Source organism: Nymphalis io, chromosome 3, assembly GCF_905147045.1.
Source record: "Nymphalis io chromosome 3, ilAglIoxx1.1, whole genome shotgun sequence".
Classification (NCBI taxonomy): domain Eukaryota; kingdom Metazoa; phylum Arthropoda; class Insecta; order Lepidoptera; family Nymphalidae; genus Nymphalis; species Nymphalis io.
This window is the reverse complement of record NC_065890.1, coordinates 12,421,465-12,446,968: the sequence shown is the minus strand read 5'-3', so window position 1 is coordinate 12,446,968 and position 25,504 is coordinate 12,421,465. Positions and strand designations below refer to the sequence as shown.

At 32.7% G+C, this 25,504-nt stretch overlaps 1 protein-coding gene across 1 annotated transcript in view; it reads left to right on the top strand.

Moving 5' to 3' along the window:
- Positions 1-25,504, top strand: part of LOC126781265 (leucine-rich repeat-containing G-protein coupled receptor 5) — a 263,720-nt gene that overhangs the window by 197,990 nt on the left and 40,226 nt on the right. Inside the window, exon 5 of the mRNA XM_050506159.1 lies at positions 733-786. Coding sequence (XP_050362116.1) covers positions 733-786 — 54 coding nt within the window. The remainder of the gene's footprint in view (positions 1-732; positions 787-25,504) is intronic.

Sequence of the window (25,504 nt, the reverse complement as noted above, 5' to 3'; positions counted from 1 at the left end):
GGAGAGGCGTGTTTACGAGGCGGCTGTTACGCTGTTACGCCGTGCCGCGGATAATAGCGCTAAACCGATACCCTTATTTACTGCAAATTGCGTTTCTCCTGCTCTCCTAGATGCGGTATCGCCCCAACATATCTGTTTACCAAGTTGATGGCTTTCATTTAGCTGATCGATGTGGTAAAAAAAACGATGTTAAACATCCGTCGCTCACATTTGTATTTTAATTTAGAATCATTATTCATTGATGTATTTTCTTTTATATTATGTTTTTTTTATTAACTTCTGCTGTTGCGATATTACGTAACATTAAATAAACGTAAATCTATTTTTCTTTAAGCTTTGTTCATTTTACTTTTCGGTTGATACATAGCTAAATACCGTTGAATGTACAAAAGGCAAGTAAGTTGCAATCAGTGTTGCAACCCTTGTATCTACAACAGCCGTACCAGCTCGACACTACAAACATTCCACTAGTTAGACACTTTGTCGTATTTAGTTAAATTAAGATCAGTTTTCACAGTTAATATAATTATAATTATAATATTTAAATATGTATACAATCCGTTTTGTAAGAACATTTATCTTATTAAACGCGGCACAATATTCCTCTTTTATTTTTAATACCGGACCGAAGAGTGAAAGATTCAGCAACTGGGCTATTACAGTTGTTTTTCAAGAATTTTTCATTACACTAGAAACAGGCAATTACTGATATTATTTCTCTTTTGTTTGCAGGATACAATAAGGAATTCGAGGAACCAGTACGGCACCGGCTTCAGAATATCCACGGTGAGTAAAAACACTCCAATCCTAGACAATTTTAATGAGAACAACCTAACTCCGCACTAATTAGATTACCGGTAAGTTGGCTATTAAAATATTAAATTTAAAATAAACAAATTATAGTTGATGGAATATTTTTTTAAATTAATTTCGTTATGAAATCAGCTTAAAAGATCTGATAAATTTATTCTGAATTTCTCTCGTAACATAAATATTAAATATTAATTTACAATTCTCTTTCAATGGTTGTCCATTTAAATGAAACACATCGATAGTTTTAAAGAACTCAATTAAAACTTGTAGTAGGTCGTGTACATGCATTGTAATAACTGTTCTGTGACGTTTTAAATCTGTATCGATAGTAGGTATGTGTAACTTCCCAAATAAAAAATAATCCCGCACCATCGCGCCCTCTATTGGAGTCGATTGCTCGAAGCGGTCACTCGTAACTCTTTTTATCATTCTTTGTTCTAATTGCACCTCTATGTGGGTCTGCACTCTCTAACGAACTTTACAAATGGCTACCGTTGTTTTTCAAAGTTCAAACTCTTTGTGATCATAACGCCATTTTTAGTTTTAGCACTAGTTACCATTTTCGTTTAAATATCTATCAAACCAATTTAAAAACATAAATTTTTAAACACACTAATACAATACAATGAAGATAAAATATTAATATAAATCATTGTAGTCAATTGAAAACAACCGTAATATTCACTTACATTTCTCATGCTGAACTTCATTGTGGAAGTCGGTATATAAATCCTTTTATAATTGACTTTCCGTCGAAATGTATACTTGAACTAACATAACACAAAGACAAAATTACAACCGTTACGTTTTCGTTTACTATAACCAATTACAAATAACAACGAGAAAACTAATTGGCCGGAGTTACGTTCCGAGAGAAATCGTAAATGGTTGGCGCAAAAATAAAAATTAACGGCAGCCGTCAGGGGCAGACGGAATATTGAAGTCGTCGAGCAACAACTCATTACTCATAATTAGCTCGCGTAAACTTAATTTGCCCGAGGTGATGTAGCCGCACCGGCTTGCGATTCAGTTTAATTACAGTAATGAATTATTGGAGACGGCGTGTAGTTCTGGAGTGGTTTGGAGCACTGAACGATGCTGTACAGAGAAATTTAGTTTCGTACAATCAGGTCCGATATTTTATGCATGGGAGACGAGATAATAATGAACTTTGCTGGGTTCTTTAATGGTCAATACGAAGTTGTCAGCTAATTTACTTTTTCATCTATAGCAATTTTCACGTAGTATTACATATAGGTCGAATACGTAAAACTTAACTTTTAAAATGATTGAAATACATATTTACGAATAATATTTTTGTAATAAATGATCTTATTTATCATTTTTATAAATATTTGAGATACAATTCCTATTAACATTTAATTATTTAGGACTAATATATAATTTAACTAAGTTCAATAAAGCAAACTAAATTCAATAAGTAGGTCAGTGCCCCGAGTGTGAATTATGTCACGCTTCATTACACAAAGTCAGTCACAACAAACATTCATCATGACTCGATAAATTAGTGACACGAACGCCGAACACGCCTGCAGAACTTCGATCAGTGTTGATCAGCGCGGGACATAACGAACCGTTAATAGGTACGTAATGTGACAGCTAATTTCCTGAAAGAAACGCCCCACCTTCAAGGTTTTTATTGTCCCTATCAAGAGTCTCGTCACGATCCTCACCCCGATCCCCCATCCTTACAAGGAGGTACTCATCAAGCCGAAAACTTGCGAATTAAAACGTGCTTAGATTCTTAGTGCAGAACTTTACAGCAAAGAGATCGTATCTAGAGGTTTTTAAAAATAAATTCCCGACACTCTCATAGTTCAGAGACATGAGTTACGAGTTTTAGAATTTATTATATTACATATATGTAACTTGAAAAGTCAATTTATTCAAAAGTTAATATTCCAGTATAAACTCTTACAAGAAATATTTTAAAACCTTTTGATGATAACAAAATTCGGATAGTAATCTGTGATAGTGATGTTCAATATTCGTTAGTGAATAATCCCGCTATCGGGCTAACAAACCCACCAAGTGATTTCAAATCCTCTTCGTCGTTCACCAGACAGTTCCGAGCACTAGTTAAGTTCACTCGGCATCTCTCCTCTAAACAGAACCTATCTGAACTAATTGGCTTCGGACCGACGATACCGCAGTTGCGCTCCATGAGATTAGAGGCACGGTCAAGAACACTGCAAGTTTCCAAGATCACTTAGTCTGTTCAAATTTTATTAGACCCTTACTTGAAATAGATGTACACTTATTAAATACCTTTTAGTTTAAGTGTTACGTATAAAAAGCATTGTAGAAAAATACAGTTCATATTTTGTAAAAAAATATGTGTGAAAACCATTTTATCTGCGAAAATCAAAGCACAATTGTGATAAATCGTTTTCCATGTTTCAGCCAAACAAAATGTTTCGCGCCGTTTATAAGCCGGCTGTTCGTTAATCTGACACCCGTAAAAGTAAATTTGGAGTCGACCATCAATAACCATTTCGACATTTAAACCACCATTTTTCATTTGATGCGCAATTTACAAAATTGAAATTCGTTAGGATAGGAGTCAGAAGTCGCATTTGTAAGAAAAAATCAACGTGACACACAAAGGTTTGATATCGGTGGCGCGAATCGTACAACGTTCTCTTTGCAAGATTCATATAACAATGTGAACTTACACGCGTAACTGCCGTAGCAATGGATACGTAAACGAAAATTTGCTCTTCTAATATCGGTATCCCAATGAAACTGTAGATCAACTTCCGAGCCATTTATTCACAAATCGAGTTATAGCACCTCTCGTAGATCGCTTTACACAGGTCATTTGTGGGAATTGCAAATATCTAAATGTTAGATAAAAAGATTTATGAGTCACTTTGAATTTTGCTCACGTCTTTGACTTTCAGGGGACCGTGTTATGCAATTGAGGCACTCTATCACACCGACTGTCACTCTTCATTTATATGACGCTTGCAGACATTTCAGGTTATCAAATTTGTGTGTTATGAAAGCTAACTATCTTAGTAATAAATTCATTGTTGTCTGTAATTTATTTTCCTTTTGTAAATAATAGTCAGCCAAGTATTTTGAAGGCATTATTTGTAGTTCTATTTTTGTTCCAACTAAGTGTTCAGCTTGTAATATTGCAACAGCAGTTCACAGGTTTGAGAATGAACCTGAAATATTCGCATCGCTAGGCAACCTGTATACCATTGAGATATTAAAGCAAAAATATATTCCAGTATGGTTTAAGTCCATTTTGCTGGCTATCACTTTTGATCTCTTCAGTTTTATTTTGTAATTTCGTGATTTTTTCTTTAAGGAATATGCTTACATTCCACCAGAACGGGATCATTTAAATTGTCATGTTTATCACGAACACGTTCTGCAAACGTTGTTTCATAAAACTTCAACTTCCCCTTGTATTTCCGCGACTCGTTGTAATTTATTTTGTATTTAAACTCTTGTCCCATTAGAACGTTTGTTTGCTGAAATTTCACAAAAGCAAATCGAGTTATACGTGTAACGCCACGAGTCCATACCGTCATCCATTTATTTCGCTACGTAGTGTCAGTTGCAGATATTAACTTTTGAAGACCGTATGCCCATAAACGTAGGGGTTATAATTGTTTGTAAACAATAACACATTGAGGGTTGTACAGTTCCCGCATAACGCAAATTAAATAAAGTATTTCGACTATGAATAATAGCACGGTTTCTGAACGTGTTACGAGGAATAACAATTCGTATTTAAAATAACTAGAGTACGCATTGATGTTGCACCACTTCCGGTAAATATTACAGTTAATGTTTTATTTTACACGACTGTTCTGTTACTTATTGAAAGAATAAAAATTTACATTATTTTATTATATCTATGATAATATACATTTATTTATTTTTAAAACATGTAATTAATTTTAATCTTTGATCTATCAAAGGTAGGTCAACTAAGTAACTATAAATATTGCATTACTAGTAATACATTTTTAACAACGAAGTATCTGTTCACGTATATAATAATGTAGTAAATAAACTTAGAATTTGTATGTTTTAGATATCGGACAAAACACCGCATTATCTCTTACAATAACAATTTCGAAGCGAAATATCGATAATGATCTACAATAGCGAACAATGCGAACATTGTTTAAATACCTAATTAACTCCAATGCGTTGCTAAACTGCATCAGTTTGTATGCCCACACGTGTATATTGAACATTATTAAAATTTCTCGTCACCATAGGCGGGTCTATTCCGGAGTATCGTGAGCGGCGCTTATTAAATCCAATCTTGTACGCACGCCAGCCTTACGTGGCGTACTAATTACAGATAGGGTTCATAACACGGAATATCAGAATCTTATTATAACGAGTGGTTTATTCTGTTTATTCATTATGCCGAGTACTTAATTAAACGTTTGAAAAATCTTACCGATTAAAAAAGTGACACGTGATTCGAAAAATCTAAATTAAAAAAAAAGAATGAGTTTAAAAATTCACATCATGTGTCACAGATTAAACAGAAACGACTCGTTCAGTATACGGCCCTTTTTCTGCTTGTGTGCGTAGAGCGTGAACAAAATGGTTGCTTAGTGCACTTTGCTTACTTTGTTTATTTGCAACAAACATTTCATTGTGCAGCAGACTAAGTTCTGAACGTCCCGACGCTTAAAATTTTCGTAATTTAATGTCAAGTCGAAAACATAATTAATGCAAAATATGCTCGAGAAACGAATTAAGATTACGTTGATAAACTTGTTTTAAAAATAAACAATTTACAGCAGCATAAATGTGCATAAAGCTTGTGTACGATATTCAGTAAAAGAACTATTTTGTTAGCAATATTAAACCTCTAGTACACAACAAGCGGGAATCAATTTGAAACCAATACCACAATGACAAAACAGGCCTATTGTTATAAATTATCAAATAAATTGAAACGTATTGAGTTTGTGACTTTTATTACACGATAATGTAACATTTTACAAAATATGTAACGGATTGAAAAATAATATAGACAATGAAAAGGCAAAAGTTATATGAACGGTAGGTTCAAAATTATTATAAATACACGTCATATGATATCAAGTCACCTTAGGACTTGAGGAAGTAGCCTCAGAACAGGTTCTAAAAGTGTGATAAAAAAATGTGTTAGATAGCCCATTTAAAGGTTTATTAGCTATACAACATCACGCTGTGAGCAACGGGGGCGGAGTAATAACGTTTAACATGAGTGAAGCCGCGCAGAGCAACTAGTTGCAATAAAATACGGTTCTTGCCTAGTACATTGGTGTTTAATAAAAATAGCCGTAGCTGTATCCAATTATATGCCCATGGGATTTGTAGATTGTATACTAAAATAGTCATTGACAGAAACAACTCGCCTCTCTATTTCCTAATTCTCATATACATCATGGAACCTAACAGACAATGCGAGACGAGTCAAAATCATAAAAAGATAACTATCATAGATTGTTCGAAAGAATGCAGGAGCACTAGGGTTTTGTAGAAAGTTTTTATAGACCTGACTGCGTGACCCAATCATCAGAACTTTTACACCAAATTGAGTTATGTTTCAAATAAAGAATAAGCTAGTATGATTACAGGCAGAAAGCTGCAAATTCTTGTCTATGTGCGACGGAAACTGATTACCTAGAGGTGGATCTTTTGCTCGCCTGCGTTAATGTTGTGTTATATATGTTTATATTGATAGCCCTAATCGTTCAGTGTTAGAGCAGGTAGCTAGTTATATCATACTTATGTAGTATGTTATTATCAGTTTACCGCCCTCGCTGGTTCGTTGAGCGTGACGTATAGTTCGAAAGGGCTATTTTTTTAATGTTCTCGAATAAAAACGACTCGTTTCCGCACGCGAAGGGTGGTGCCATCAAATTGTTTTTTAACGGTCACGAATATACCGTATTTGTTTTTTTTTTATTTTTTGTATACAAAATTGTAATCATAATTTACAGGTATTTAGTGGATACTTTGTATATAAAATTAAAAGACCTAGTTAAGACATTTCTAAAAGATTTATTTAGGTTCAATTAAGTTATTTCAAGCTTTAATGACTTAACAACAGGCCGCCTAGCGGTGGAAAAGTCACAGATTACCCTTAATTGTAAAGGAAAATGGAAATATTAATCATTCCTTTAAAAAATAAGCATTGCCAGTCACTAACGGTAAATCGACTTCGAAAATAACGGAAAATGCACTCGAAAGTTAAATATAACTGTATAGGGTTTTTATTAAAAGGTTTTATATGTTCAACAAAACAGTTTGAAGTCGAACCTTTAAAGAATTTTAGAAATTTTTCGGACACTTACATACTAGACAAGTCCGCCACTCGCAAGCTATCATTTTTAGTTTTATTTTAGCCATCAAGTTTAGTTACAAACTGTGTTTGCCAAGCCAAAAGCCAAGGGAAACGTATACAACGTTAAGCCCGTATGAGACATTGAAATAAGTTTTTATCAAACCTTCATTAAAAATAAGCATGCTCATTAATCGTATCGTAATATTTTTTTTATCTAAATTATTTCTTAATTACCCAAAGTTTCATTGAAAATTTAAATTATATTTAATATTATTGAACATAATAATAAGCATATTATATAGAAGTTACTTATAACGTACTAAGTATTTTACTAGATATAATAATATATTATTTTCTAAAGTAAAAAAAGTAAATGCGTGCAAATGTTTCACTGCTTATTTAAGGAAACTAATTAAACAGCTGAAAATTCCACAGAATTTTGCTTGAATTTGAACCCACTATCATCGGTTAAGATTAGCATATGCTAACCACGGGGCTATCTTGGCTATGGGCCATTCCAGTTCTTTTCTAAACAGGTATATATATATATAACAAAAATTCCGTCGCTCGCTGTGCCTACGAAACGTGACCTTATCAGAAGCTATAAACGTTCTATAAATCAAATTAATAACCTCTATCGACATGCTCTAGGCCTATATTGCGACATTTCAACTAACTGCAATGTTTTATAGAGGAATTAATAAAATTGGATATATTTTCAATTTTTCATTAATGCATCATGATACACATGGCCTAGAAGATGAGCCGAGATGGCTTAGTGACTAGAATACATGAATCTTAACCGAAAATATGTGGGTTCAATAAATTCGTTTCCCGGACAAGCAACTCTTAGCTATCATGTGCTTAATATGTGTTTATAATTCATCTTATATACAGACATTTCTTTTTACTTCGAATGTAAAAAACATTTACCTATATATTTAAAAAAAAAATATTGTATGCAAAACCGTGACATTTGCTAGTTTTACATATAATTATTACACTGGTGGTAGGGCTTTGTGCAAGCTCGTCTGGGTAGGTACCACCCACTCATCAGATATTCTACCGCAAAACAGCAATACTTGGTATTGTTGTGTTCCGGTTTGAAGGGTGAGTGAGCCAGTGTAATTACAGGCACAAGGGACATAAAATCTTAGTTCCCAAGGTTGGTGGCGCATTGGATATGTAAGCGATGGTTGACATTTCTTACAATGCTAATGTCTAAGAGCGTTGGTGACCACTTACCATCAGGTGGCCCATATGCTCGTCCGCCTTCCTATTCTATAAAAAAAAAAAAAAAAATAACCAGCTGTCGTCCACGTGTTACAGAGGAGGCAGGTGTTAGTATAAAAAAATATTCGGGGACCAAGCTTGTTTCATACCAAATTTTATCAAAATCGGTTCAATGGTTTAGCCGTGAAAGCGAAACAGACAGAGGATAACTTTCACATTTATAATATAAGTATAGATAAGTCAAGTACGCTTGAATTAACACGGAAAATAAAATGAAATACGTATCAATAAATTTTCCGCCACTCTAGGTGATTAATTATAAATGAGCTGTTATAAAAACATTAACGTGATTTCTACAAATGTGGCTGCCGAGCCATATCAAACGTCGAATTACGCCCCTTTTATTATTTTCTTATGCTAAGTAGCCATCTTAAATTCATTTAGGGCTGAGTGTAAAACGAACGGTGAAAATACCACGTTATATATATACTCCGACCGAAAAATCTCTAAAAGATCTTTCTTTAGAAAACATATGAAGATAAAAACAATAAAAAACTATAATTAGAATATACTTTATTCAATTAGCTTCATTAAAGCACTTTAATATCTATTAATCAATATATAATATTTGTTTATTTATTTCGTAATCAACAACTTTACATTTCATTTTGTACAATGATGAATTGGTACACAATAAGGCCAAACAGATTACACAATCGAATAATCTTACAACATATTATGACAAATAATAATTTATATTAAAGTAAACTATGCAATTGTACGTGTGTGTGAAAAAGCCATTAATGGTTGATTCTTACATAATATGAAAAACGGGCATGTCAGATCATAAGTGGGTATGTCTTTTATTCTTAAAAAAGATAATCATATATATACATGTATATGTTACTAACACTGTGTTTAATCACAAGATTTTACATTAACATATTAAACCGTTAGTAATACTTATAAAAACGTACAATTAGCATCGAGTCAAAGAGTTCAATTTCCGACAGTGCCTATTTGTAGGCGTCTCGTCGTTTCATCCACAAACATTGTCTTTCGAAGTCCAGGAGCGTTTTGTGTGGGAAAGCAAACTAATGTTTGCTGAAGAACAAACGGTTGTCGTCTGTCTATTGTGTTGGAATCTAAGCCTTATAGAAATGTAGAACAAAGAATTTCAAGTTACAGAATATCTACAGATGTACAGAACTTCGAACTCAAATTCCTGAAGGATAAAGAAATAAATAAATTAGATTTTATCATGAACATGATAACTGATTGTTGCCCATTTTAATAAAAAAACATATATGTTTGTCCTCTATGCATTTCTAAACTATTCATTCATTTATGATGAAACATTTGTGAAGAGTTCTGACCCAAAAGATAAAAAGCCATTCTACCCATGCTTAGCCAGGATAGATAGTTGTTTATAAAACTAAAAGATATCTAACCTTTTAATTGTAATATGTAAATTTGTACAAAGACAATTTTTTTATTTTTCTTATAACACAAAGAAGAAATCGTATTCGATTATGCGAGACCGCAACACAAATTTCAGCGGCATTATAAAGCGACTGCCCTGTCCGTGGCGCTCCGTCCGGAAACGCCCGATGCATTTGCTAGCGATTTCAGCAAGTTATTTGGTCTACGGAACCGGGCTGCCTGGTCCACTTGCGTATTGTTCTGCCGCCACCGGCCACGTCCTACGGAACTACACTCCGTTCCGTGCCTCATAAAGATCCCTTTATTGCTAACTTCGCGTGTGTGCGTGTAATTTATGCGTTCGAAAACCCGGCAAAGAAAACAGTTTTTTTGTTGGTTTGTGGACTCTTTTTACTCAAAGCTTTCCTTTGTAAAATTACCCGACTATACCAGCTATGTTGCTGCTGTTGTTAGATTTATATATCAGCTGCATTGCAATGCACATACAGAAAGTTCCCTTTTTGTAATTGACTAAATTATATATAAATTATACCAATTTAAAACTAATTTTTGTTTTAAGATTTCCATATAATACTCCTAATAAAATTTCCAAGCCCAATCTATGTTGATAAAAAATAAGAATTTTTCATACATTGTCAAATTATTTTTAGTATTTAATAGACTTTTTATAACTGCTACGACGTCACAAAATAAAACTTTACCAAAACGTAATATTTAAATATATATTAAAAACCGTTTCACATCCTCTTGTCAGTGACGGACGGATGTTTCGGCAATTCCGCGCGAATCTTGCTGAATTATTTACACAAAATGGCGGTCGCGTGGCTACTTGTTTTGTGTCACGTTCAGGAACTGAATGTGAGCATTATGGAGACATAAAACCACTAATTTATCTCCTAAAGTGCACCCTTTTATGCTAACTAGTAAAACCCACTTAGCTATTATTTAAGCGAATGTCACAAATTTATACGATTCTGAATAGTAGGATTTATATGATGTTTTTTAATGTCGTAATGTGGTGACTGATTTCTTAAACGCACGATTAAGTCATCAATTTAAAAAGTGAAAAGAAATCATGTTGAAGTAATAAATTCGAATGTTAAACAACAGCGCTAATTGCCGACAAAGGCTTTAAGCTACAATAATAAATAACCTTATATCGAGTAATCTAGCAGACATGGCAAGACGTTGACTTTTCAATTAAGCGAGATCCCGAGCCGACAAGTTCGATTAATCAATCGCAGGCCTTATTCCGGCCGAATCGATGTCTGGAGGGTAGTGTAGCGTGTACGCACCAATTACAAGTCAATCCACATTCATCTGTAAACACAGATATAAAGGAATATATTGTAATTGAAATTGAACACGATATTATTGAAACATATATAAATTACTTCATTTTTTCTGATACGCTTTAAACAATTTAGTTACTTCTTGTTTGATAATGGAGTTTATGGTATTAATCAATGAACATAGAATGATTTAACTTGAGAAATATTAAGAATATTTGTATATTGTTTTTGATTCCTGTGACGGTTGGTAATTTAATTTCAATTCATTTGACATCATTATTTTGGCTACAGCGAATATAGCTTTATTATAAACGCCTAAATTGGATCTTATTTAATTGAGTTTGATTCGTACGGTGATACTAGAAGAGATTGTTGAACTTTTGTAGTCGCGATGAAATCAAATTACATACACATTTTGATACTTAAACGTTTTACGATTTGCGGTTTAATATTTATTAAATTTCAAACAATATTCATCGAATTAATCAGTAAAGTATCAAGTATTTTAGAAAAGCGGTTCGCCGCCGTCCTGCAGCCATAGTTGCGGTGTTCGGATTGTCGGTTGCATTCGCATCGGAACTGCTCCCGGCTGTGGCTTCCAATGATTAGCTAAACCTCGCACGAGACCTTACACTGCCGTTAATATTGGACAAATATATCTATCTATGTATGACCATAATTAATGATTTATCTTCCTTAATCAGTTACTACGTTATTGGTAATCCATGTCGTATTTATTACTTCCATCGCATTGTTAATATCATGATTAATAACACCTATCATAGATTACAAAGAGCATTATCAATTATTTTAAAAATAACTTTGATTTACTACTAACAAAATTTTTTGAATGCTGAACTTTTAAAATACATATAATATGAATGGAAAGAATAAATATTTTATTTTTATAACCCTCATAAAGTCGATCCTGTACATCAGATCAGCCTCAGAGCGCGCTTGCGGCACGATGCAGATCCGATTAGATTAATAACCGCCGCAGTGCAAACGGTTCTAACGACCGCTTTGGATGCACGACGAAAAGACAATGCAATATTTATATACCAAACCATTCCTCGTTAGCTCGCACCATTAAACTAGAGGAATTTTGAATTTGGACATTCTATATTCGAAATTGCTGCCATTATGAAGACCAGTACGTTTTTCGATAACAATGCCTTCAATACTATAATATCTTTATATGTATATAAATATATACGTTTCTGTACATGTGATGCCACTGAACTCCTAAACGGCTGGATCGATTTGGATGATTTCTTTTGTTTGCGTTTTTGAGTGGGTCACTAGATTAGACCCGATAGGTCACGCTGCGATCGGGTTCCCGAATTGTTTATTATATAAAAAAATATATTTCACTCGTACCAACTCGGAAAGGGCGGCTAGTAGATAAGTCAAACACAATATTTGGAATCTTATAAAAAAAAAACTTTAAATAGTCCTCCTAACATTAATATCAATGACTAATAGTTCGTCTGCTTGCTCTCCAACATAAATTGCAGATATATACACGGGTGGTAGAGCTTTGTGCAAGCTTGTCTGGGTAGGTACCACCCACTAATCAGATATTCTACCGCAAAATAGAAGTACTTGGTATTGTTGTGTTCCGGTTTGAAAGGTGTGTGAGCCAGTGTAATTGCAGGCACAAGGGAAATAACATCTTAGTTCCCAAGGTTGTAAGCGATGGTTAACATTTCTTACAATTCCAATGTCTATGGGCGTTGGTGACTACTTACCATCAGGTGGCCCATATGCTCGTCCGCCTACCTATTCTATAAAAAAATATATTTTTTTTATAAAATTGTTAGGCGGACGGACAAGATTACCTGTACGAAATAGATCACCACCTCCCATAGACATTCGCACTGTAAGAAATATTAACTATTTCTTACATAGCCAATGCGCCACCAACCTTGAGAACTAAGTATTTTCACTTGCTCACTCAATTTTCATACCAAAAATACAACATTTTACCAATCTACCAACACAAAAATATAACGTATTGCGTATTAAAAATATAACCTACTGATGGACTTCCACAAAACCACCAAGTAGATATACGTAAATCAAAAGTAATTTATGATTGGTTAACTCTTAGACTAGATTAAATTTTAGATTTAAACTGGCGGCATAATGTTGGCGCAATTTTAATTACTATGGAATATCGAATCCTAAAGTTGGAGGATAATTTTCGGTGCATCACAAGGCTCTGACCGGCAGAACTTGATTGCGGTTGCGGCCGATTGAAATACACACGATTAGATTAATAGCTGGTTTCTAACAATGCTTTCAGCGTACAGCTGATATGGTTCAAAATTAATACGAAAATTAGCTCGTAGTAATTTTGGTTAAATTCTCTCTATCAAACTAAACGATAAAATATTTTTTTATAATATTCTGTCATATTATAATTATCATATAATTATTTCATGGTTCTTATGATCGGATGTGTTATGTTTATACTTTTATAAGTGACTGGGTTTTTTTCAAAAATACCGTTAAACCATTAAAAGTATGAAACCTATTTGAGATATAATCAAAATGTCGTGATACAATCTGCTATTGGACACTTATATATTAAATAACATTTGATATTGTGGGAATTTTTTAAACTTTCTCGTTATAAAGAAGTCGCGACTTTTACGTATGAACACGAGTGATTAATTATTATTGACGTCATTATATTATCATATTTATGATTATGGATTTTTATTTATTAAGCTGCTTTTTAAAAAAGTGAAAGAAACGGTGATACACCTTTGGAAACGTAAATTTTTTTCTTTTAATAACAAATCCCCATACATATATTGTCCTTGTGCGTAATGGAGTATATTGAACAGCTTTGAATGGAGTTTATTTTCAAAATTATATATATTATAATGTTATACGTATATTAATTGTTCTTCTATGTCTTTTTTATGACTTCATGTGTCTTAATTATGTTACCTTGGGTGCCAGTTGGGATTCTCGCACACATTTGCATTATTATAAACAATAACCCGTCATTTACACTGTCAGGTAGCCGTTAACCGTGAGATCTTAGATATTCCTTAACCGTAAAGACGTTCCTTAAACAAAAATGAAAACGTTTAAAAAAAGAAATTTTCAAACATTTCAAATGCAATCTTAAATCTTATACTTTATACGGACGGAAATTTAACTATAATTTTAAATATAGAATAACTAATAAAAAACGTGAATACGTGAAAAAATCAAAGGCACGTGTATCATATGCGTATGGGAATAAGACTCATATTAGTGCATTTTTTCACATGCAAAGTGCATTCGTAAAACAAGTTTGTAATCAGATGGAGGCTATAAATCCCTCTCGGCCCTCTTCGATACACGTGTTTGGAATGAAACAAACTGTTCACACGACTCCGCTCTTTATCGCATGTGAATATCAATAATTTATTCGTTATTTATGTGAAATCCGACTATTTTTACGCAAGAAAATATTTAGTGCTTAAAAAGAAACATTGTAACACTTTTAAAATGTATATATTTTATACTTTATTATTGTGTACACGAAAGTACTTTTTTATCTCAAGCATGTTGTTAGAGATTGGCATTTTCTTACTCTTAGTATTTGAAATAAAAGATTTTTCTATTCTATTCTAAAATTAAAACTTTATTTTAGATTAAAATATATATATGTATATATTAGATTAAAAATTATGATTAAATATATATTACAATGATTTGTTATATTGTAATGGAATTGCTAATAAAATAAAAAGCAAGAAATATACTTAATAACGTAATAAAATACGAGGTATAATCCTAAGCAAAACATTTAAGTTGTATAAAAATGGGTTTTCTGTTTGCATTTTTACTAAAGCTACTTATGTCAATATAATACCGCGTGAAACAGTAAGCTACGAAAGTGGGTCAATCCCAAAGGGCACGAATGGGTTTGGCACAAAACACGCTAGCCCTTATCGCCACGACAAATGTGCGTGTTTAAGGCCCGAATGAATTATAACAACTACCAACATAAATCAGCTGATCACATCATAACAGTTTCGCATTGTCACGATGTTTTCCAGCTAAGCGACACGGCGACAGCGTGTCACTCTTAAGATGATTGTGATTAAGAGTTCGGGATAAGATCGGATGTTCTGAGAGGTGTAAAGGTCAATGAGGTTCGCGACCTTGCATTGTTATCAGACACCTCCTTTGTAACAGCTATTGTTATTTGAAAAGTTATTCGAATGCTCGACTTGAGGGGCTTTGCTTTATACAAAGTTGTTTCTAAAAAAACAAGACAGAAGCTTCTATTCTAATCAATGAAATAATAATAGGTTCAGTTTAATAGATATCGTAAAACTTGAACATTGAATACATACCTTAAATTATCAAAAATTATCTTCAATGTAGTTTATATCATCTGTGTAGAATGAAGTATTTAATGGTACCAATGGTAAAAAGTAACCAATGGTAACCCACCAAATAACAATCTAAATGTCGAATTAAAAATGCTTGTATAATTTGCCACAAGTAATTAAACTACCTTTAAAATTAACAAAATAATTGTAGCACAGCGTGCAGATATCAGCTCAAATTCGTCCCCCAGTAATCCACGTCTCCAGTAAATCTTGCCATTCAATTAAGATAATATCAGCAATTCGCAAACATCCCATAACCGTACAAAATGTCCATAAGTAATATCCCACAGGGGAACGCGGATTTTTGGAGGATTAATTAGAATTTCTCATCACATTTCGCGTTTGGAAATTGATCGCTATTCAATCGGATAAGGTTTGTAATTGTTGTTCAACCAATTAAGATTTGTATTATTAGTACCCAAGGAAAATAGTTTGGACAAAATCACATTTATTTTTAATATAATTGATATAAATACAAAGAAAGTGTTAAATATTATAATCATATGTCCAATTTTATCGATACATTTTTCTATGTAACAATATATATTTAGTTATCTAATATCATAAGAATTTGGTTGGACTGTTTAGTTATTATCATGTTTAAATAAGAGTAAATACCAAGTTTCTAGCCGGTTTTTTTAACGTGTGATAGAAAATTATTCCTGTAATATGACAATTAATATGTGCTTACAAGGATCTATTTTAATAGAAAATGTTTTAATTTTGTTTTGTAAAGATTGTTTTATTTTTGACATTATATTTTAATGTGATTTATAAAATTTATATTCGTAATAAAGATAGATCTGAAATCCATACAATACGTGTCCTCAACAGATCAATAATCTACATCAATTTCTCAATAAATTACTAACAAACAATCATTCTTAATTTTATATATTAATAAAATAAGACTAAATGACAAATATGACCTTTTTCAAAGCATACCACTTCTATATCCTTTAAAATGATAATCGCGTATAAACAAAAGTAATGTTAAAACAAAAAACAATCCCCATGAATTTACAACTCAAATAAAAATATCATGAATTATTACTAAAGTGAATACATCACGTAGACGAAGACGACAATATTTTCTTTGAAATTACTCTATAAACTGTGAGCCATGTTAATTCCCAATGTCTGAACGTTACTTGAGATACTAAAAGCAATAATCGTTATCGCGAATATTGTACCGCAGTGAGTTTGAAGCAGTTATTTCTAAGTCGACCACGAAATGTACAGTCAGAAATATAAACATCTAACTTTATTTATATATCAATATATAATATAAACGACAATATGTTCGAATCAACTTTTATTTCAAAGGTTATTGCAGGAATTTTATTTCGTTTTATTAAAATGAAAAATTTATTTCGAAATTTTACGATCGAATGAATAGCGTGATTAAATGAGTAAAGACATGCGCGAACTCGTGCGATATTATGACTGCAATAGTCTTAGACCGTAAAAGCAGCAATGTTGAGAAAATATATGAGCCGTTATTATTCTCGTAGCGACTCTTTATGACTCAACTATAAATCTCAATCGATGCAATTGCTACTGTGATGCAACTGTTAAACCTTTGTACTCAGTTAAACAACATTGACATGCTCTTATAATAAAAAAAAAAAAAAAAACATTTTGAATCAATTCTATGAGACGAGTAATTATTGACTTAAACTGTAAATGAATATAGAATTAATAAGTATTCACTTTTATACTAAAAGTCGAGTATACTGTTGACTGTAAAGAATTCTTAGCCATGCATAGAATCTCTAACGTGTAGTGAAGTTGCTCTCGGGAACTCCTTACGCTCTTACAAGAAGATCTTATACGCTGCACTGCATTAATAGGCCAAAACATAGTGTATGAATAAATTAAATACAACAGACATACAGTGTTAGGAAATAAACAGAAGGTAAAGATGAAAAAATGAAGGATATCAAAGAAAATTATGAAATAAACTATACAAGAGCACGGAATTTCACAGAGTCCAGGATAGTGCGGCTCTTAATGTATAAATGACGAAGCCGGTGGCCATAAAGCGAATACAGCTGGAGAGAACGTTTCCTATACAACGCCGCTAATAATGGCGTTGCGAATTATCGTTAGCGTTCCCGGACGTACTTACTGCTCTAGTGTGGCTCATAAATCCTCCAAAATGAACCTTAAAAGGTCCACATAAAGTAGAATTTCGCATCTTAAATGATAGAGATATGATTGCTGAAATTCCAAGAACAGCAAACGGTCTACTGTCATGTCAGTAAGGAAACGATACGTATTTTGATAGTGCTTATATTAAAATAAACCACTTCTCTGAGGAAATATTAGACGATATTGTTGAAGTGGAAACATTTTAGAAATTCTGTTTATGTTCGGTATTTGTAGACTCGCCACAAAATTATCAACTTCCATAGGATATAAAGAGCAATTTCATCACCAGACCGCAAATCTGTCCCTATTGTAACTGTTTACTATTTTCTATAATTCCAATTTAAATATGAAACCGCATTGTTTCAATAAACGTTACGTAAATATTGTAAAACATTAAACATTTTGTCATCGTCTCGTTAACATAGTTAAAATTAAATTCAATGATGCCTTAACTTATACACGGTCACGATATTCAATTCAAATGAAAGTTATTTTAGATGTAGTATTTTAAATCTATTTTGAAATGCACCAGCTTCTTCCGCTAGCTCTTATCCATCATTCTCAGATCCATTAGCAAGTCAATATAGGCAGCTCATTTCTCCATTGCACTCCGTCCTTGGCATCGCTTATCGGCGCCACCACGCGGCAAATCCTCTGAACGCTGGAACGCTATTTATTCCTCATATTCGTCGCGAGCGTACCCCAGGATTATTGCCCTGTTATCGGAAGTGGATAAATTACTTTATTACAATCTCCCAGGAACCCTTTTGGGGCTGTAAACGTGGAAGCCTCGACGCTATTTCGCTACTTGATCGAATTCCTGCTCGCAAAATTTCTTTTTACAGCGCCATTATTTCGAAACTTTATACGGATTATGCAAAATAGATAAATAAGTTTGAGGCAATTTCGAATAGTCTACATTAAACTATAATATATATTGTTAGTTTATCATATTCATCATTTATATCACACGCTTCGTAAATTACAAAGCTTAAATGTTATTATGCTTTTCAAAATACAGCGTTTATTGTTGAAGCATCTTTTTGTATTTTCAATCCGACATACGCTGGATTAAAGTCAATTAGGGACCGAACTGTAACGCCAATTGAGCGGATACAAACAACTTTCCTATACAATTTTAATATAGGAAATTGGGTCAATCGTTGGGCAAGCTCAATCAAAAGTCGGCGCAGCGGTTCCTTCGGAGATCAAAGAGCAAGGTAATCGATCTGGTGATTTGCGCCCCGATATATCGGCCGGCGTCAATCATTCGCTAGTTTATTAAAGCGAACTGCGAATCTAAAAGCATCGCTTGTAATAAACAATTCGAGATTTATTAATCATTATCATATTCACGATGTATTTAATTTATCACAAAGTTTTAATTGCTAATTAACATTTAATATTTTATTAGGAAAATAATATAAATAAATATATATTCTGTTATTGTTTATGGTAACGTAAAATTATATTAGACTAACAAATACCGCCTTATCTAAGTTAAACACCGCCGACAAAATACAACATTATTCCCTCAAATGGACACCCCAATTAATTATTGCTCTAAAAACCCTTTTAACCCCGTTCCAACGAAACGTAACGCTAAAATGGGAGTGGTCATCTGTCTTTATAAGTAAGGGCTACATTAGTGGGTAGTAGCCCTTCATTAGAACTAATCTACTTACTAAAAGAAATAATGATCGTCATAGACGTAAAGAGACTTTGAATGGTTTAACGTAAATAATATGTTTGGGTGGTACCATTTAAAAGTGAATTTTGTTGAAATTTTTGATTTGACATTAAAATAGTATAAACATAAATAGAATTCTTGTGTTCAGCGGTCAAGGAAAACATCGTGAGGATGACGCATTAGTCTAATTTCACTGAAATTCTGCCAAATGTTCATCGCAGCAGCGCAGTTGAAATTAACATTGTATTTTTTTTGTGGTATACACTAATAACTTAAAAAATAATCCTTCTAATATTATAAATGCGAAAGTTAGTTTGTTTGTTTGTAAGGCTTAAGGTCTTAACTACTCAACCGATCAACATGAAATTTTGCATACACGATCCCAGGAGTAGAGAAAAGTACATAGATCAAATTACGCCTCACCTTAACATACTTATTAGATTATTTGGTACTCATTCATATTTATTTATTGTTTTTTTTTAATCAATAATCATCAATTTCAACAGCAGTGCATGGTATTGTTGTGTTCCGGTTTGAAGGGTGAGTGAGCCAGTGTAATAACAGGCACATGGGACATACCATCTTAGTTCCCAAGGTTGGTGACGCATTGGCGATATAAGCGATGGTTATTATGTCTTACTATGCCAATGTCTATGGACGTTGGTGACCACTTACCATCAGGTACCATATGCTCGTTCGTCTACCGATATTTAAAACAAAAAAAAACCTAAATGCTTCACTTCAGCTCCGCGTTCCGTGACGGTTATATTTTTTTATATAAGATTACAGAAATGCAATTACTTCAAACGTATTTTTTTAACTCGTATCCTGTGATGATCGAAAACCACACACTGTATACATGTTAGTGAGATCAGCCATGTGTAAATATCCTTCGCAATAAAAGTCTATATGTAAACACTATAAATTAGTCACATAAAACTAGCAACTGACATTTCCGCCATTTAATTATAGCTAAGTATGAACAGTTTTTTTTTCTGGATTTTTATTCCTTATTTTTTTAATATGCTACTACACTAGCTATCCCGCGCAGTTTTATCCAGTTTTATAAGTGACTGCTCCGGTTCCTTGGGTCATAGCGTTATGTTATATAATCTAACCCTATAAAAAACTGTGTAATGCAAATGGATTTTCATCAAATCAAACCGGGCTAGTGGGTCCTAAGGTGCATTTAACAAACGAAATATACACTTCAGATTTACATATTAATATATTATAGATGTGACAGAATAATTATTTACAAACATTTTACTGATTATTTTAAGGCTTCGTGTTCATCAGTTTATATTGATATTTAGTTTCTGTATTCCGTTTGGAACAGTGAGTAGGTAAAATTGTTTCCTTTATAGATAGGTAAGTGGGCCACCTGATGGTCAGTGGGCAAAACTGCTTATAAACATTGTCACTCTAAAAATTATTAAATATTACATAACATCTTACATCGCCAATGCCTTGGCCACTAAAATGTTATCCCTTGTTCCTACAGTTACACTGGCTAACACACCCTCTGAAACTGAGACACAAAACTATATATTGCTGTCTAACGGTAGAATATGTGATGAGCGGGTGGTACCATTTAGTTGTTAATTATAGGCACGACAAATATCATCTTATGTTGACATTACACTGTAAAGCGTTAGGTTAATGCCAATGCCACTGTTTATAGACGAAGGTTACCTCGGGTGGTCCCTTTGTCTCTCAGAAATAGAATTAAAAAAAAAAACATTCCTCCGTCGGGTCAACTCAAACGACCTCTAGTTTACAGTGAATTTTCAAGAACACGAACTGTAATGTTCAAAACTCTGTTCCGAAGCAAGTTTATAGCTTAAAACTTCAATCCACATTTACATAAATACAGCTCTGTAATCTCAGTTTGTTGTAATGGACAGTCGTTTAGTAGGTACCTCGTTGGATGTTTGTTTGTTCTAAAGTTTTATATATATTTATCTATGATACTACGCAATAAATGTGGAATGTCTCGCCGTTTATCTAAACAAAAGTGTAGCGCCAATTTTTATTGACTTGATTGGTCATTATGCTATGAAAACGTAGAACAATTAATTTAAATAACTCCATAATATATTACAAAATTTATTTTATCTATGCTATCTTTAATTCGAAATAAAAAATCAAAACCATAATCAATGCACCTAAATCAAAACAGAACCTAGGTTATGGTAAATTAATTCTATTCATAGATAAACACACACATTGATAGGACGGTGATAAATTCATGCGATTTATACAAGCTCTTGTTCTCTTTGTCTAGCATTGCTCTGCCTTCATTAACGACCTCTATCCATCTCAGTCGGACGCATTTCCTCCGGCAATGTCGGTTCATTTTAATAGAGTAATAATTTACTTTAGCACAGATTATAAAAGCGAACCCATAAAAATTAAAAGGAAATGAACTTTTATTAAAATTAAATGAATGGAATATTATTATAAATAGTCGATTTTAAAAAACAATTAGAACTATTAATCTATTACTACCACAATTTTATATTATAATTGAAAAATATTTCCTTACATTAAGTATTATCACGATTTGTTTTTTTTTTTTAATTTTCTTTTAACTAAATATAATATTTAACCTATTCATTAAAACGAAATAAAAATGTTTTCTAAAAAAACATGTCATTAAAATGTTTTTTTAAACAAACCACAGATTAAATAAAATTATGCAACAAATTATACCGTTCCAAATTCAAACACTCATTCCGCATGGCGGCCGGCTCGTTCAAGATCACTCGACATAATTAACGCGTACTGTGAGTTATTTACGCGCCCGCATGTCTCGGAGCGGACGATTGACGGGTATAATCTTGCATTATTCGAATAATCAATACGCGAAAACATTTCTACGCAATATATTAAACATTTTAAACGAAAATCGATTGCTGTAATAAATTACTAAAAAAGAATAAACGTTTTTGAACGTTGTTCGTTACGTAAATTATTGTATACTCGTTTATTTATATTACCGCCCAAAACTGAGTGTGTATTAAAAGAATGGAGTCATTGAAAATAAAAACATATAGAAAAATATTTAGGAAAAAAGATATAAAAGCAATAAAACGTCGTGTTTGTTGGTTTTCTTGTGATGTACTCTACTTTCATAATTTGTAGTATAATATTCTCAAATAACTTTTATATGTTTGTACCTCGGTACTTAAACATTTTAAGGATGATATGTAGCATACTTTAGAAATAATAGCGAAAAATACGACGTACGTACAAAGTTACCTTAACAGCGCATCTAAATTACCGTAAAATATATCATGTAGCTTATCTCCAAGCGGCGCAAATATTTAGCTCCCGACTAATCTTAAACCAGCCTTGAGGATTTTTATGAGAATATTAAATTAAATATATACGTAATATCTAAATGATTATAAGAAACGACAAATGCTTGCTTATAATTTCTACGACGGTTAAAAAGTAATGCATTTCAATTTATTTTTGTTACCTTATAGGTGTAGAGGTTACCTTAGAGCAAAACTTATTGACGTCACACATATTGAAATCCAAAATAGTATAGAAAAATTAATGAAAAATATAAATAATTTACGTTTACTACTTACTAAGACTGCCTCGTTGGTCTAGTATCTTGATGTAAGGCCGCTGACCCGGAGGTCCTGGGTTCAACTCCAAGTCGGGCCAATAAAAAGTTATTGGGTTCTTCTGTCAGAAAATTCTCAGTAGCAGCCCGGAGTCTGGAAGTTGGAAGTGTATACACTCCCGTGCCTCGGAAAGCATGTAAAGCCATTGTTCCTGCGCCCGAACTCTTTCCGGTCGTGTCGGATTGCCGTCCCATCGGATTATGAGAGTTAGGGAATAGAGAGCGCACCTGTGTTTGCGAACATTGGCAAATCTCTCTTGAGGTGGCCGCCGTGGCCGAAATCGGTTTGGAAGACTTTATACTTACTATTTAAAAATATTACTATTGTCAATATATATCGTTTTATTATATGAGCTTTATTTTAAAACGATTTTATCGGGTTAATTACTTAAATAATGGTGTCTTCTTTCGTGTGACAATTCAATAATGACAGAAAGAGCGAAATCGGTGTTTAAACAAACAACCGTTAAGGAACGTTTATAAATAAGGCCTATTTTTTTCAAGAATATTTATAGAAATAAAAAACGAACTTAAAATTATAAAAAATTTTATATTACAATACACGAATAAATGTCGTAAAGTTAGTTTAAACTAAGTAATAAACAGTAAATAACAAATGAACTTAGTTCCGTGCTCGCCGCGCAGTCCGAGGTTTATTTTTTCGTAACAAACATTCATTTCTGTCAAAGTAAACTAACATTCATGACGGTAAAGAAGCGTGGACTTCAAAGCAAACACACGCTAAGCTCAGTCGCTTTACCTCCGCCTCTATATTTGATTTACTTTTTTTTTTAAGGTTTTTAATCACTGACATTTCCGTGACTGCATCACTTACGCGATCCGTACACGAAAACGAACCTAACCTATTTTATTATAATTTCGAGCTATTGTTATTCGCTCCGTTAAATTTTATTTCCATTACCGGCTCACGCTATAATATGCAATATGCAAACAACATAATTTATATTTTATGAATTGAATAATATCGATATGCGTTAAACGAATTTTTATTTAACGATCTGACAACATTAAAATAATACACGAGGTTCCATTCACTTGCAATGTTTGCGGTTACTTGATTACGTTGTCCGTTGTATATATTGTTCACCAGATATTTATTGCATTTTGGATCACAAAATAAAATGTTTTTTTAGTAATAAAGGGTAAATGCAAAATAAATTAATTATATATATAATATTTATTGTAATTAATCCCTTAATAAATAATTATTTAAACTATATACAATAATAAAAAACAGGCAAACATAGGGACTGTCGATAGAAGTAAAAACTTAAAACTGTTAAATATATTTGTCCAATTTCCGCATCTTTTGGCACTCCATGTAATAATTGTATCCCTTTTTATTTTATAACTGTTTTTTTCCTAAAATACACAGTGTGATACAAACTCGGTACAAAATATTAAGACAGCTTAATTTAAATAAATAATAGTTAAAATACACTTATATTGTTTGTATATACTGTTAGTATTTACATAAATTTCAATCGATATTATCCTCATTAATTTCCACAATACTTAAACTATTTGTACTTTCAACGATTTCATTATATTAACATTAGCATGTTTATGACGTGAAGCCACGAGTCTATCCTCTACGATAAACCATCGCAACGCGCCTAAAGAAGTTTCCACTTCAAAAGTCTAGTTTTATCTAGTTAGTCCAGTCTGCGTAAGGTAAGCAACTTAATACTTGTATTATAGATAACAGCCGATTTATATAAATATTTACATATATATAATTTTAAATAATTGTATAAAAACATATTACTTTAATACTTTTATTAATAATACACCCAGACTCGGGGTGGTAATCGAACCCTCAACCCCGGAACGGGCAATCTTCAGTTAATCCCGTGTTTTAGCCACTGAGCCTAGAGAGTAATATCGAAGTATATATTAGAAAACAAATTTCAACAACTTTCCCAAATACCGAGCAACAAAAAAAAAAGTTAATGCCTTGATCATTTCTTAAAGGCCATTAAAAAAAACGTCGGCCGTTTTCCCGCGTGTCCGCAATCGATCAGTTGTGACCACGTCAATGGCGGGAACACCTAACTATACTTAATGTACTTATATCGTGATGGATCACCGCCCCGACGTCTTCTGAATCCATTAAACCGGCCTCTAATTGATAGCGAGAAATGAAAGACGCAAAAAATACCGAATCAAATACTTTTAAAATTTATTTATCGAGTTGTATTGCTTTTATTAATTTTGTTATTATGTATTATATCTTACTAGCTTAGCAGTCCGTCAGCTTCAATGTAAAAACCGCAGGTTTTTATTTATTATATGTTCCTTAATAATAATATATGTTATTGTTTATAAATGGAATATTACATAATTCTCGAATTTTACACATAACAATATTACATAAACATATTATGTAATAATTGAGATTTATAGACTAAATTTTAGGTAGGTTGGAGGTAATGTTCTGGATGGATGGAGGTAAATATCTACTTATGTACCATTCAA